Genomic DNA, 15465 nt, shown 5'->3' with positions numbered 1-15465 from the left:
TTCTACCGCTGAGTGCGGCCCCCTCCTCCTGTCTCTTGTTGGTGGTTACCTGACCTCACCAGATGAGAATAACCACACCAGATTAGAAATAGCTACTGCTGAATTCATTACTTAACCACATTTTTATTCTCATCTTCCTCCAAGGAGCTCATTCGATCTTCCTAGTAACCGTATAGATTTTTATGGGTGTTCATATATAATTTCATATGTATCCCTGTGCCGTTTGTCATTTTGTACTGTATCTTAGTCTTCTCCCTCTTTGTACTGTATCTTATTCTTTTCACTGTTTGTAATCCACCCAGAGAAACTTGTTATTTGGTGGATTTAAAACATAGCAAATAAATAAAATAAATATTAAGTAGGTTAGGATGAGAGATGGGGATTAGTCCTGCAGTTACCTGTTGACGAGTATGGCCAAGCAGGCCATTGAAACAATACATCTCTGTTCCAGTGCTGTGTTCACTACACTGCATATTGAAGCTAAGCAAGCTTGGCAGGGATGGGAGACTGTCCAGAAACCCCATGTAAACCACTTTGAGTTCCTTGGAGGAAGAGCAGGATTGTAGAAGTGAGATAAAAACTTTACAGTGCATTGTGAGATAACTTCCTGACCTGTGTTGGCCCAAATGGCCACGTGGGGAATATTTGATTGTAATCTGAAAGCTACATGCAGCAGCACTGCAAAGGAAAATGCAGGGAACACTGGTCTAGCAGCATAATTTGCCTTAATATTCACATTCATGCATATGCCGGGTTCTGAAAGGCAGCTGTCATTTGAGAAGCAACACCAAAACCCTTTTTGTAGGAGTGGAATTGCAACATCATTCTGCATGTATGTGTGGGCATATCTATAGTATGCCCATGTGCATGCAAACTGTGTACACACAGGCATGTTGCAGACAGCCCAACAGGTGCATATAGCAGGGGTGTTGAACGTCTTTCAGCCCAGGGGCCAAACTCAATTTTGGACAAGCACGGTGGACTGAAGGCAAAAAGTGTTTGGGCTAAAATACGTGCATGTTTTAGCTTATAGCTCTTCCCGCCAGTCACTAAGCCTTAGGAGAGGCATTTTAACCTGTTAGAATGGGGAAAATAACTGCACAAAGGCCAGGAAACCACCAAACATTTGGTGGTTGGGGGAAATGGGTGGGGTCAGGGGAAGTGGGTGTCGCCATCTGGGGAACCACAGAAGGGCCAAATTCAGCCCCTAGGCATGAGGGTCTGCGTGTCTGGCACAGAGCGTGGGTGGAGCCTTCTACTTCAAAACCACCTTCCTGCCTATACACCTATATTGAATGCTTGGAGGAGTAGCCCAAACACACACACCAGTCCTCAGACTAACAGTGTGGCGCGCGGTGAATACAAGGTCTGATCTTTGACTGACAGAAATGCCGCTAAACCGTCCCACTGCCTTTCCAGCTGGAGCAGCCGACGGTTGGCCCGTTGTTCTTGGCCTCCTTCTGTCCCTGTTCTTCCAGTTTGTTAAGCTTGTTCGGTAAAAGAAAGGAAGGAAATAATTTTGTTCCGTTCCTTCAGGCAAAAAATAGATTTCTTCCCTGAGTCATGAGAAGGAGGCAGGGAGCAGAGCAACCATGTGGAGTGAAAAAATCCTGCTTTCAGCCAGTGTTTAATTTTTCTATGAATTTCTTTATTTATTTGAAACATTTGTATCCCGCCCTATATCATTGAAATCCTAAGCAGGCCTACCTGGAATTCATACCCTCTACCTCAAATGCTCTTTTGCTGAATCCCAGTTGGGGGGGGGGGGGCCTTGGCTGGCATTACTTACACCCATTGCACCATCACCCCATATGGAGGCTGAGAAGAAGCTCTTGCACGAGGCTCACCGTAGCAACTTCTCACAGGGGTCATGACACCTGTAGGCCATTTACAGCATCGAGAGAGTCTGACTTCCTCCTCAACAGGAATGGTTGACCTTGTGTTGCTAGTTGGGCAGTTGTCCCCCAGTTCTGAGCCTCTGCTCCTGCAGGTGATCTTGATGGGTCTGGAGTGGGGAATGAGGGCACATTGGTTTTTCCAAACCTGCAGCCTCCTTGAGTGGGGTATCTTCCAGGAAACTGGTCTCAGGATGATCGAGTGATTCCTGTTGAACCCCGTAAACACTAGGGTCAGTACTAGCATCCTCCTCTTCCTCAGTTCTCATCTAGTTCTGGGCTGGACCTGCCAGGAGGTGGTAGGACACAGAGGAGGTGAGGCTGTCCTTTTCTGTAAATGCAGTGGCATGCCATAATTTGCCACCAAGAATTCCCTTGGAACATCATTTCAAAGGCCAGCGTGGTGCAGATGGTTAGACTATTGCAGTAGGACTTGGGAGACCTTGGGTTCTAATCCCCGCCTAGCCATGAAGCTCACTGGATGACCTTGGGTTAGTCACGTGCTCTCTTGGCGCTGACTTACCTCACTGGGTTGTTGTGAAGTTAAAAGAGGCAGGGCAACCATGTGTGCCACCCTGAGTCCTTGGAGGTAGTGCAGGATAAAAATATAATAATGGTATGGGGTGAGCTGCCATCTTCCCTCCTGGAGGGGTCTCTGTCAGTAGTTTGCCCGTATCCTTGTCATTGGCCGGGCCACCTTTCTTTGCTTAGTTGACCACTGGCATCACTTGCAGAGCAAGAGGATACTGAAACTGGAGGCTCCACTCTCCCTTTTCTCTTTTGGTTTGGCTGGTCCTGCCACTGTGAGGAACTGCCTGGATCACGTAGCCTATGTAACCTTTTACTCATCACTAACTGTATGCTTCACATGATTTCAGGCTCTTAGAAACTCTGAACAATGTCTAAGGTGTTGTGGTGGACAGGATGAGACCCAGGAGCCTGTACTAGTACTCCTCTTCCTCCTTGCCTATTCCTATTTCTCAGCCTCTCTTGATCTTCTAAAGCCCCACATATGCCAGTGCGGCATGACAGTATGCACTCCAGAATGTGAGAGTGTTGATCTACATTGTAGGTTCTGCACAGTCGGGCATTTTGGTCCTTTCTCAGCTGGGAGATCTCATACATTCAGCTCTCTGCAGAGCTGGGCAACCCCTTCAGATGTTGGACCATTGGCCATGCTAACTAGAGCTGATCGGAGTTTGAGACATCTGGAGAGCCCACAGGTTGCCCAGCCCTGAGTAGAGCCTCCTAATAGCAAACAAACACATGTCCTCCATTTGCCATCCCTGCTGCTGGCACAGGGACCACGAAATACCCATGGCAGACAGAGGTGTTGGCGGTGGGGGAAAGGGAGTACTGCTTCCCATTTTACCATCTTTTCAGCAGCTGCAAGACACCCTCAGTTGCCGTTGCCAGAGGGAGGCATCTGGCCCTCCAATTTTCTTTTAAAGATTTTGTTAGTTGCCTGGAGCTTATGGATAGAATAGCAGGACATACATATTTTCAGCAAATAAATAGAAATCTCTTTTTATAAACTTCTTTTAACCATATCAGGAAGCTTACTCAGTTTTGGGGGGTGGTAGGTAGGTGGGGTTTGTTAGGTCTGTTTTAGACAAATCAGGTTCCCATGCAGGCAAATGTATGCCTGTGTCCAGAGACTATCTTCCCTGTGCCATTCCAATCCTTCTCTTCTTTGCTGGTCTGTAGAGATATCATTCTCCTCAATATTCACTCTTCTCAGTAGGGGCATTGAAAACCTCCCGGAATACCTTCAAACTAAAGATTCAGATCAACTTCCAATATATTTCCTGCTTTGGAAGGGGGGGTTGTATTCCTATTGGTGGTCCATCTTTCAGATGTCATAGCTCAGTGGTAGAGGACCTGCTTTGTATGTAGAAGGTGTCGGGGTCATCTCCATTTACAAGGATCTGTGGGAGCAGGTCTTGGGAAAGACCCTTGCCTAAGACCATGAAGAGCATTTACCAGAGTGGACAATATTGCGCTAGATGGACCAATGGACTGTTTCGATATAAGACTGCTTCGTTATATTCTTATTCAGTAAGTTCTCTTCTGTATCATGAGAGGCCACTTCTCAGTGGTGGAATACATCTCTTCATGCAGAAAGGTTCCAGAGTCTTGTCACCAGCTTGTCAGTCAAAACATTTTCTGGAATCTGCCTGAGAAACCAGAGAGCTGCTGCCAGTCAGAGCAGGCAATACTGGATTAGATGAACCAATGGTCGGACTTCCATATCAGGCAGCTTCATGTTTGTTTGTCCTGTAGCTGGGGTGGACAAGCTGCTTGGCATGTAGCCTAAAAAATCCTCTTATTTAAATGAGTATTTTGCACAACCTAAGAGCAGCCCTGCTGGATCAGACCCAAGGCCAATCTAGTCCAGCATTTTGTTCCCACAGCAATTGGTTGCTCATGGGAAGCCCACAAGCAGGACATGAGTATAATAACACCCTCCCATTCGTATTCCCCAGAACCTGGTGTTTAGAGGCATACTGCCTCTGATCCTGGAGATAATATACAGCCATATCATGACTAGTAGCCAATGTCATAAGTTTGTGGGTGGGTTTTTTTTAAAGAACAGCAGATGGCAGATGTGGTATGCTTAATTCTCCTATATTTATATTCTGAAATTGCTAGTGTCAAATATGAAAATCCTTCAAGGTGGAGCCTTTGTGTTACCCATGGGAATCACTACGGTTGCCATATAAATTATAACCACTGCCCCTTTTCTTTTAACACAGTGGGCAGTATCCAACAATGTTATTCTGCAAACTCAAATAGCGCCAGCGGAGCTCCACCAGTTCTTTCTGTTGCGCAAGCTGTTGTCCATTATACTTGTGCAACTAGTTGTATAAGCAGTCGTGAAACCTGTTGCACAGTGGGTTGCACAAGCATAGTGTGCACCCAAGCTTGTGCAAACATGGCTTTCATTGGATTCTCCTTTTGCACATAGTTCAGAACCTAGCACCCACTAGCACAACATCATTTGCACTAACAGAATGTCACAGCTAGATACTACCCAGTGGCAACTCCAAAGAGTACAACTCTTTGTTGTACATTATTTTAAGAACTGAAATCTGTATAAACTCGGTGTGATCTTCAAACATACCCAGAGAGAAAGAAAGATGCAAGCAGAGTTTCTTTCCTCAGTCCCCCAAGCACAGAGGTGGGCAACTTGTGGCCCTCCAGATGTTTTGCCGTCCAAATCACATCAGCCCTCACCATTGGCTATGCTATCTAGGGCTGAGAGGAGCTGTAGGCCAAAACATCTGGAGGGCTACAAGTTGCCCACTCCTGCCCAAGCACATGCTGACTTGCAAGAGGACCAGCTCTTCCCATCAACCAGCTAACTGTGAATGAGAAAGGGCTGCAAAGGAACCCACCACCCCTTTTGAAGTCTGCAGAGACTCTAGCTTTATTTTAGTATGGTTTCCTTTACAGTGGATTTTTTAAAAAAAAATGCTGTTGGAAAATGCTGCAGGGCAAACTTTTAAATATCTGCTTTGGCTCTGGATTTCTCTTGGAAAAGGCTTCAGAAAAAAAGGGGGAGGGGAATCCTCCAGCCTTCTCTCTGGGTTCTTTCAACTGATCTGGTTTGCTTTTCTGTCTCTCCTTTAGCTACATGAAAGTAACTATGATGCTGGCAAAGCCCTCCAACGCCTGGTGAAGAAGCCTGTGCCCAAACTCATCGAGAAGTGCTGGACAGAAGATGAAGTGGTGAGGAGTGCCGTTTTTCTGCCTTGCTGCTGCTCCTGTTCAGCTTGATCTCTTCCTATCTTTTTCTGAGATCTGTTGGGTTGGGATTGTAGGGGGAGGAAAGGCTTCCCACTCCCTACAGATCAACCACCCCGGATCGACATGTTAGCAGCTCGTGCCTAATGAGCAAAAGGGAAATAAAGTTTCCCTGCTGCTACTTTACGCAGGAAGAACCAAGTCAGATCCTCCTTTTCTGTGTAGGTTTTTCAGCAGCAAAGCCTCCGGCGCACAAGAGTTCTGTTGACTGCCTTGGGCCTCCCCCTGGCCTGTCTCGCTCAAGTTTCCCGAACCAGCTGCCAGTAAAGGGAGCTTTAGAGCTAGCTCAATATTGGATGTGCCTGTTGTTGTTTTTCCCCAGGAGGTTTGGGGAAGGTTCCGAGGGCTTTGTTGGTGCTGATCAAGACAAAACTGGCGGCCTGCTTCTTGCTGCCATTCCTGTATTACTTAAATTTAGCACCACACTGTGCCAGGTCTGTCCACAGTATGGAGGCACCACAGTCCCTGTCCAGAATATTTGCTGCTTCTAGTGGTGCTTCCTTGCAGGGAAAACTGTGCAACAGCTGTGGTGTCTGTAGCTTTTAGATGGACCCTGGGGGAAGATGGCAGTGGTGGAGGCAACAGGCTGAACATGCTGTGTGTAGAAGTCCAAAGAGTGGGGTTGGAGCTGCAGCTTTTGGGTGCCAACCCGCCGGGCTAAGACCAAAGAGCTTGCAGTGAAGACCGAAGACAGAGTGGGCATCTCCCTTGAGTCAAAATCCTGGCATCCTGAGGTTAGGAGCTGAGGAAGAGAAAATCCTACCATGATCAAATTAACGTTGGCTGGGCTCACACAACATGCCAACCCACACTGAGTGGTTGAGTGTGGGTTGTCGTTGAACCATGTGTTGTTGTACTGTGGGTTGTCATGTTATCTGTAGTGTGTTTTCCACAGGATGGCTTGTTAACCATGCCATGTGGCTTAATTTTCTCGAACAAGCCACCCTGAGAACCCATGATTTATTGTTGGGTTGTTCAGGGTGGTTAACAAGCCACCCTGTGTAAAATGCACTGCGTTCAGACAACATGAAAACCTACAGTTCAACAACAACCCACGCTCAACAGCTGAGTTTGGGTTAGCGTGTTGTGGATTAGCGTGTTGCCTTTGTCTTCCTCATCTGGGAAGGAAGAGGAACACCAGCGGGGAGAATAAGTTGTGAATGTATTGGTTTGTTTGCTACATTTATATCATGCCTTTCCTCCAAGGAGCCCAAGATGGCATACATGATCCTCCACCTCCTCTGTTTTATCTCACAACAACCCTATGAGGCTGAGAGTCAGCGGCTGGCCCAGGGTCATCCAAAGAGCTTCATGGCTGAGTGGGGACTTGAACCCAGGTCTCCCCAGCCCTGATCCAACTCTGTTACCATTACACCATACTGGTTCTCCCCATTGAACTAAAGAAAGCCAGGCTGGAGGACTGTTTGAAGATGGATTTATATTTATAAATGCAATAAATAAATAAATAAATAAATAAATATGGGGTTCGGGGGGAGCTCCAGTGAAGGAACAAGGGCCCAAGCTCTGGGTGCTGGACTAACCTGTGCTTAAAGTCTACTTACTTATGAAGACAGGCTGCAGCTGACTAAGTGACAAGTAGATGTCACTTTTTCCTGTTCTCTCTCATGTGTGGAGTGGCCATGGTGACACCTCAGAATGCCCCAAGGGGTGGGCTGGGTTAAAGTAGGCAGGCTTATGGTTAAAACTGATTTATTTCTGTAATAAAACCACAAAGTCCTTTGTGGTGCAAGGGCATCGTGGGAGATTTTAAAGTGATGGAGTATCCAAAAGCGGAGGAGCAAGCAGGGGAGGAGCTTAAAGCAGGGAGAATCCTTTGAAGAAGGAGGTGGTCGTTCTATAACACAAGGATGGAGAATGTGTGGCCCTCCAGAGGTTGTTGGACTGCAACTCCCATCAGCCCTCGCCATTGGCTGTGCCAGCTAGGGCTGATAGGAATTGCAGTCCACCAACATCTGGAAGGCCACATGTTCCCTACCCATGTCATAACACATCAGTGTTACTTCAGTAAATCATGGTGCAGGCCAACCTGTCCCCTGGCTTATTGACTTCAAAGTCGCTGTTCGTGTGGCATGTTCTTGATCTACATAAGGGACCATTGCTCTATCTAACTTTCGCATCTCTAGGAGGCAAGCCCTCTTTACCTGGCACTAATCACTCAAATGATTGCATTGGAAGTGCGACATCTTTTCTGGCACCTCTGCTTCACCTTTAACTAGGGCACTCACAGTTTACTGTTAGGGAAATACTGAGGCAGCAACTGTGGTGCCAGTAGCAAAAGGCATGGGGGGCAGTGGATAGATAAGGAGCAGATCCTCAGTGGCCTGCTAGAAGAGGTTCAGTTTAGCCAGCCATTAAGGAGCAAGTATCAATATAATCACCCCCTAGAAAACATCCTCTTTGGATAATGCGCTGTCCACCTCTGTCTGTAATGATAGTGCCGTGTGCTTTTCACAGACTGGAAATTCTTGCTGTATTAGACCCTTCCATCCTGTTCTGAAGACTCTCTGCTCCCTCCCTTCCCCACCTGTTTTTGTCTACCGAAAGCACCCTTGATGTTTCAGCTCCTCGCTTTGATCAACAGTCAGCCTTAAAAGATGGAGAACGGAGTTTTACAAATCAGAAAGGAAAGCAAGGACTCTTAATGAAAAATGAAACCTCGCTCTCAGAGAGTGAACGCTGTGGGCGGCAGAGCAGCAATCATTAGCTCTGTACGCTGCTGTCAGTCTTGGTACATCTTATAATTTTTTCTGTTCTTTGTTTCCCCCTCCCCAGCTACATTTGGCAGGCCTGCAGCTTTGGCAAAGCCCGGCCTCAAGCTGTTCTCTTATTTGTAAGGAGTTTTTAAAGCTCCACCCTTCAAACTTCGCAAACCTTTTTTTGTCTCTGGTAGATGGAGCTCCAGGCCAGACACACTTGAGGAGCATCGTGGGTCCACACCCCCATGCTGTGTAGGCTGTGGATTCTTTACAGAGAACCAGTGTGTAATCCAGATACAAACAGCACCTTTATTGGACTCCTCCGAGGCTGAAGCCATTCAGCGTCTTTTAGGATGCTATGTGGCATCCTTTCTTCTAATTGGGTGGTCTGGTGTCTTATCTGCTTGACAGAAAACGGGACCACCCCAAAATAAGGTAGTGCTTTCTGCATACGTGACTCCCCAGATATCCAGAAGTATTTTACTTCGTGAATTAAAAGAATGTTTTGCATTTAATCCCTAAAACAGTCTGTTAAGGACTATGCTCATTGACAATCCTGATAGAGGCTAGAGATACTTTACAAGACTGTGCTTCAAGTCCCCACTTAGGGGTGCTTCTAATGCCTTAAATCTGCATTCTTGAGAAGGGCTGCATCAGATACATTGAGCTCCTCTTATCATCCCACTGAGCGTCTTCTGCTTCACCTGCCATTGCCACTGGTTCAAACCTTTCTCAGCTAGAATGGCCAGCATCACCCCTGTCCTGGCTGAGCGGTTTTCGGGTGTGCACTCATTGCATTGCGCTTTCGTGAGAGGCCAGAGAAGTGAATGGAGGAGGTAGGTTTTAATAAGCAAGTGACAGGAAACTTGTGTGTGTTCAATATCAAAATAATCCATTTTAGGCTTGATTTATTTGCTAAGAGTTAGCATTTAGCGTCTTGCAAATTGTGCGTGTAATATCTCATTTTCCAGCTTGCGTATTATGCTGCGCTCTAAACAAAAGTAAATCCCAATTATTTGATTTGACTCTTTTTAGCCTGGTGTAATATCTGTTGACACACAAAGTGGCTTACCAGATTAAAAACATTAAAACCTAATATAGCGATAAATCACTATCGTAACAAAGAGTTTAAAACAGAAAATTTAAAAAACTAGATACATCCAATTTTTAAAAGCTGCACACAGCAAATTATAAACCATTGAGAACCAAAGTTTTTCTGAGATGAAACAGTTTTCAGCAAGTGTTGGAGGGGCCCCACAGATCTCCAAGGGGAGAGGCATCTCAGTGCTATCACTAATAAGTCTCAGGTACCCTACCATCCGATCTCTACATGATCATATTAGCACAATTTCATACATAATTCAGGTTACCTCGCTGCTCTGTTTTAATACATTTTGCTTCTGCTTATTATGGGTAAGCACTTAGAAAACCTACCTCCCCATACTACACCCCAAATGCTGGAATTCCTGCTCCATCTGCCTTGGGTCTCTAAGATGACACCAGACATTGCACATTTTCTGACCTATGTTCTCTACCATGAAGACTATGAACCGTGTTCTTTTTTTGAAAAATGAAAAGTTGAGATATTAAGAATGCTGAATCGTGCCCCTAATACCAATGTCTGAACATTTGCAGGCTGATCACAGACTTATTATACACTGCCCTGCCCACATTAGCATGTAGGGTCCAAACTCATTTTTCTGGAGTATGCATACCTCTCTACTTGGTTTATTTATTTATTTATTTCATATCCTGCCTGTCCACTAAAAACAGTGCTAAAGGTGACTAACAGTAAAATACAGAATTATAATTAAAACATAAAAACAAATCAAATAAACAAAAACACATCGAGTAAAAACACATCCATAAAAAAGAAAAAAACAGCACCCACCAGTTAAAACCTATTTCAGCACAAAAGCCAGCTTAAAAGTCAAAAGGCCTGTGTGAGTAAAAATATCTCTGCCTGCTGACAGAAGGACAACAGAGATGGTGTTCACCTGGCCTCCCTTAGAGAGGGAACTCCATAGCTTGGGGCCAGCCACTGGGAGGATGGCTCTCGCTCCTGCTCCTGCCAAATGTGCCTCTAATGGTGGTGGGGCAGAGAGAAGGGCCCCTCCCAAGGATCTTAAAACCTGGGCAGGTTCATTTGGGAGAATGTGGTCTTTCAGATAGCCTGTACCAAAGTTGTGTAGGGCTTTATAGGTCATCAGCACTTTGAATTGTGCCCAGAAGCAGACTGGTAGCAAGTGAAGCTGTTATATCAAGGGAATCATATGCTCCCTATAACCACCCCTGGTCAATAAATAGCCTGCCTGAAGCTGAAGTTTCTGAACACTTTTCAAGGGCAGCCCCACATAGAGCAAGTATACTGGAGAGGCAGGTCCTGGAACTAGCAAGAAGGAACTTTGAGGGGGTTATTATGTATAATTAATTATGTGCCCACGCTGCCTTTTCTCCAAGGAGCTTAAGGGAGCATCCACAGTTCTCCCTCTTCTCAACAATCCTGTAAGGCGGGCTAGGCTGAGTAGAAGTGATTGGCCCAATCGTACCCACTGACTGTGTTACAGTAATCCAAACAGGTCATAATCAAGGCATGTGTCCCTGTGGCCAGATCTGACACCTCCAGGAATGGGTGCAGATGCAAACTGGCCTTAGCTGTGCAAATGCACTCCTGGCCACTGCTGAAACCTGAGTTCAGGTACAGGGCTGAATCCAGGAATGCCCCTAAACTGTGAACCTGAGTCTTCAGTGGGAGTGTAACCCCATCCAACATAAGGTTGAATCCCTATTCCTTGATCTGCCTTTTGACCCACTAGTAACATCTCTGTTTTGTCTGGATTAAGTTTCAACGTGTTCACCCTCACATAGTCCATTACCTACATCAAAGACTGATTTGGAACTTGAACAGCTTCCTTGGATTTAGATGGAAAGGAGAGAGAGTTGGGTGTCATCAGAAGACTGGTGGCACCAAATTGAAAAACTCTGGGTGAGCTCTCTCAGCAGTTTCATGTCTGTGTTAAATAGTATGAGGGACAAGATAGAACCCTGAGGGACACCCATAGGCCAATGGCTGCAACAGGGAGCAGGAGTCCCCCGGTACCATGTTCTGAAATTGCACTTCCAAGAAGGACCAGAACCACTGTAAACGGTGCCTCCAAGCCCCATTCCAGCAGGCTCAGGTATCAAAAGTCACTGAGAAGTCCAGAACCGACAGGGGCACACTCCCCCACGTCCAGTTTCCAGCATACATCATGTACTAAGGCAACCAAAGCAACCTCTGTCCCATAACTAGGCCTGAATCCAGACTGAAATGGATCTAGATAATCTGCCTCATTCAGAAACGAGAGCTGAGATGCCACCACACTCTCTAACCCAGGGGTGGGCAATCTGTGGCCCTCCAGATGTTTTGGCCTACAACTCCTGTCAGCCTTAGCAATCATAGCCAATGGTGAAGGATGATGGAGATGTAGGCCAAAACATCTGGAGGGCCACAAGTTGCCCACCCCTGCTCTAGCACCTTGCTCAAGAATGGAATATTGGAGACTGGCCAGAAGTTATCCAATATAGTGGGGTACAGATAAAGTTTTTTTAAACAAAGGTCCCACCACCACCACTGCTTTTAGGCATGATGGAAACACACCTTGTTGTAAAGAGGCTTGCAGCAGTACCCTTACCCACTCAGCTAGGCCCGCCACGGATAGTAGTATAGGCCAGAAAGAGCAAGCATACACATGGTAGGTCTCATCTCTCCAAAGATCCTGTCCACATCTTTGGGCTGTGGTTAAATCTACCCAGAATCAATAGGGCTAACTAAAGATGGAGAAATACAGATAAGGACTGAAAGCCCACCCCCAGTTTGTTAGGCTTTTTAATTAAACACTGTGAACACATTTAAATAACAGAGGCTCCAGGCTGAGCTGCATCTAATCGAAACCGATTAAGTCACCCATCCACACTTGGATAGTTATTAATTCTGTTTGTTTATGCATGCTAGCTGAAAGCAGAGTTCCCGGCTGCTGTGGAGCCCTGTAATGCACAGGGATGTTTGTGCAGAATGGTGCTGGGCCCTTAATTAGCATCCTGATGTTGATTACAAAGAACAGCAGGCTTGCTAATTGAATTCATTTTATGACCCAGGACCTAGGTTGTCTTTGCAAAGTCAAGGGGAACTGGCTTGCGTTGAAGTGGGGGTGGGGGGGATGACACCATCAAAGAGGTGTGTAAGGAAAAAACTATCCTGCAGTCTCAAAGAGTTTTGAAGTATACTGTTAAGGGTTTTGGTCTTTATCATTAGCTTGAAACATAGGAATAATCCAGAGAAGGGACAGTTTATAAATATTCACACTTGCTAATATCTAAGACGTCATTTCCTTCTTCTAAACAAATGATATTGTCTTACAGCATTGTGACAGCATGTGTCTTTCATGATTCTCTAAAAATTAAACCTTCAGAACAAAGGCTATACAAATATCAATTTTATTTGTTTGTTTATTTTATTTCTATATTGCCCAATAGCCAAAGGCAAAGCTCGTTTGAAGCAATCGCTCTGGATATATAGGAACCTGCTGTCGAGGTTCATCTTATAACCGGACCCGCTGAGGAACCCCTTAAGGATCTCTTGCCTCCTTAAGAGTCCCTCCTTCCTTCTTTTCAACTTCCCCTTCCCAGTAATGAAAGTGGAGGAATTAACATCTGTCCCTTCGTCATGGTCAGATCACTTCCTGTTGAGGTTTAGACTCCTGGCAGCCTTCCCCCTCTGCAAGGGTGGGGGACCTATTAAAATGGTCCACCCCCAGAGGCTAATGGATTCCAGAGGGCTCTGGGAGATTTTCCTGCTGGTATGGCTGGTGCTCCTGTCAAAGCCCAGGTCGCTCTGTGGAATGCAGAGATGACTCGGGCGGTTGACACGATTGCACCCAAGCGTCCTCTCCCTCTGAGCAGAGCCCTGCCAGCTCCTTGGTATATACCTGAGCTGAGGGCAATGAAGCAAGAGGGGAGACGGCTAGAACACAGGTGGAGGAAAACTCGTGCTGAGTCTGACCGAACACAGATAAGAGCTCACTATCGAGCCTACTCTGTGGTGGTGAGGGTGGCAAAGAGACAGGTCTTTTCCACCAGCATTGCATCTTCTCAGTGTTGTCCAGCGGATATTTTCTGACTGGTTTGCGGCCTGTTACATTCTGGGCCAGGGAGAGAGACGGTGGAACCCTTGGTGGCACCTGTGATGAGTTTGCAAGGCACTTTGAAGATAAAGTCACTCAGATTCGTCATGAATTGGACACCACAATTAATGCAGTTCCATTGGTAGAGGCGTTCAGAGTGCCATCTGATCCAGTTTTATTTGATGAGTTTCAGTTATTGAGGCCTGAGGATGTGGACAAGGTGCTTGGCCAAGTCCGATCGACCACTTGTGTGCTTGACCCTTGCCCTTCATGGCTTATTAAATCAAACGAGGAGGGAATGTCCGGCTGGGTCCAGGAGGTTGTAAATTCCTCCTTGAGAGAGGGAGTGGTGCCTGCCGCTTTAAAAGAGGCGGTAATTAGACCACTCCTGAAAAAGCCCAACCTGGACCCAGAGGATGTTAACAATTATAGGCCAGTGGCCAACATCCCCTTCCTGGGCAAGGTGCTTGAGCGGGTGGTTGTAGGACAGCTCCAGGCACTGTTGAATGAAACGGATTATCTAGATCCATTTCAGTCAGGCTTCAGGCCTGATTTTGGAACGGAAACTGCCTTGGTCGCCCTGTGGGATGACCTCTGCCGGGAGAGGAACAGGGGGAGTGCGACCCTGCTGATTCTCCTGGACTTCTCAGCGGCTTTTGATACCATCAACAATGGTATCCTTCTGGATAGGTTGTCTGGGTTGGGAGTTGGAGGCACTGCACTGCAGTGGTTCCGCTCCTACTTGGATGGCCGACTCCAGACAGTGGTGCTGGGGGATTATTGCTCTGTGCCATGGCAGTTGTGCCATGGGGTCCCACAGGGCTCTATTTTATCCCCTATGCTGTTTAATATCTACATGAAACCGCTGGGGGAGGTTATCTGGAGGTGTGGGTTGAGGTGCCATCAATATGCAGATGATACCCAGCTCCACCTCTCTTTCTCATCAAACCCAGGTGAGGCAATGGCTGTTCTGAATCGGGGCCTGGGCACGGTAATGGACTGGATGAGGGCCAATAAACTGAAACTCAATCCACATAAGACGGAGGTACTGTTAGCGGGTGGTTCATCTGCCCGGCTAGGTAATATTCAACCTGTTCTGGAGGGGGTTGCACTCTCCCTAAAGGATCAGGTTCGTAGTTTGGGGGTGCTCTTGGATCCAGAACTGTCACTTGAGGCACAGGTGAACTCAGTGGCATGGAGCACTTTTTATCAGCTTAGGCTGGTATACCAACTACGCCCTTATCTGGACAGAGATAGCCTAGCTACAGTTATCCATGCTCTGATAACTTCTCGTCTGGATTACTGCAATGCGTTATACGTGGGGCTGCCTTCGAAAACGGTCCGGAAACTTCAGCTGGTCCAAAATAGGGCAGCAAGATTGTTAACAGGGACTGGCCTGTGAGCTCATATTATGCCAGTACTTTTCCAGCTGCACTGGCTGCCAGTCCATTTCCGGGCCCGATTCAACGTGGTGGTATTAACATTTAAAGCCCTTAACAGCTTGGGGCCAGGTTATCTGAAGGATCGCCTCCTCCCATATGTGCCTGCCCGGACCTGAAGATCATCCTCAGCGGCCCTTCTCCGTGAGCCCCTGCCAAAGGAAGTGAGGCGGGTGGCTACTAGGAGGAGGGCTTTCTCTGCTGTGTCACCCCAGCTCTGGAATGAGCTCCCTAGTGAGGTTCACCTGGCACCTACATTGTATTCCTTTCGGCGCCAGGTAAAGACCTCTTTATTTTCCCAGGCATTTTAGCTTTCTAAATTTTTATCTTTGCTGTTTTAAATCTGTATTTTAAATTCCTGCACTGCTGCTAGGTTTTATTCTGGTTGTATTGTTATATTGTGGTTTTAATGTTCTATATATTTTAAATTGTTTTATTGTGTGTT

General features: G+C 46.5%; 1 protein-coding gene across 13 annotated transcripts in view; it reads left to right on the top strand.

The window, feature by feature from the left end:
* Positions 1 to 15465, top strand: part of RERE (arginine-glutamic acid dipeptide repeats) — a 437785-nt gene that overhangs the window by 299934 nt on the left and 122386 nt on the right. For all 13 annotated transcript variants that reach the window (XM_084822049.1, XM_084822046.1, XM_084822047.1 and 10 more), the window contains one exon: positions 5529 to 5627. In XM_084822049.1, coding sequence (XP_084678175.1) covers positions 5529 to 5627 — 99 coding nt within the window. The remainder of the gene's footprint in view (positions 1 to 5528; positions 5628 to 15465) is intronic.

This window comes from Heloderma suspectum, chromosome 15 (assembly GCF_057233095.1).
Source record: "Heloderma suspectum isolate Gila_16-S chromosome 15, 16-S_ref, whole genome shotgun sequence".
In the NCBI taxonomy this organism is placed as follows: domain Eukaryota; kingdom Metazoa; phylum Chordata; class Lepidosauria; order Squamata; family Helodermatidae; genus Heloderma; species Heloderma suspectum.
The sequence above is the reverse complement of the archived record's forward strand: the minus strand, read 5'-3'. Positions and strand labels throughout refer to the sequence as shown.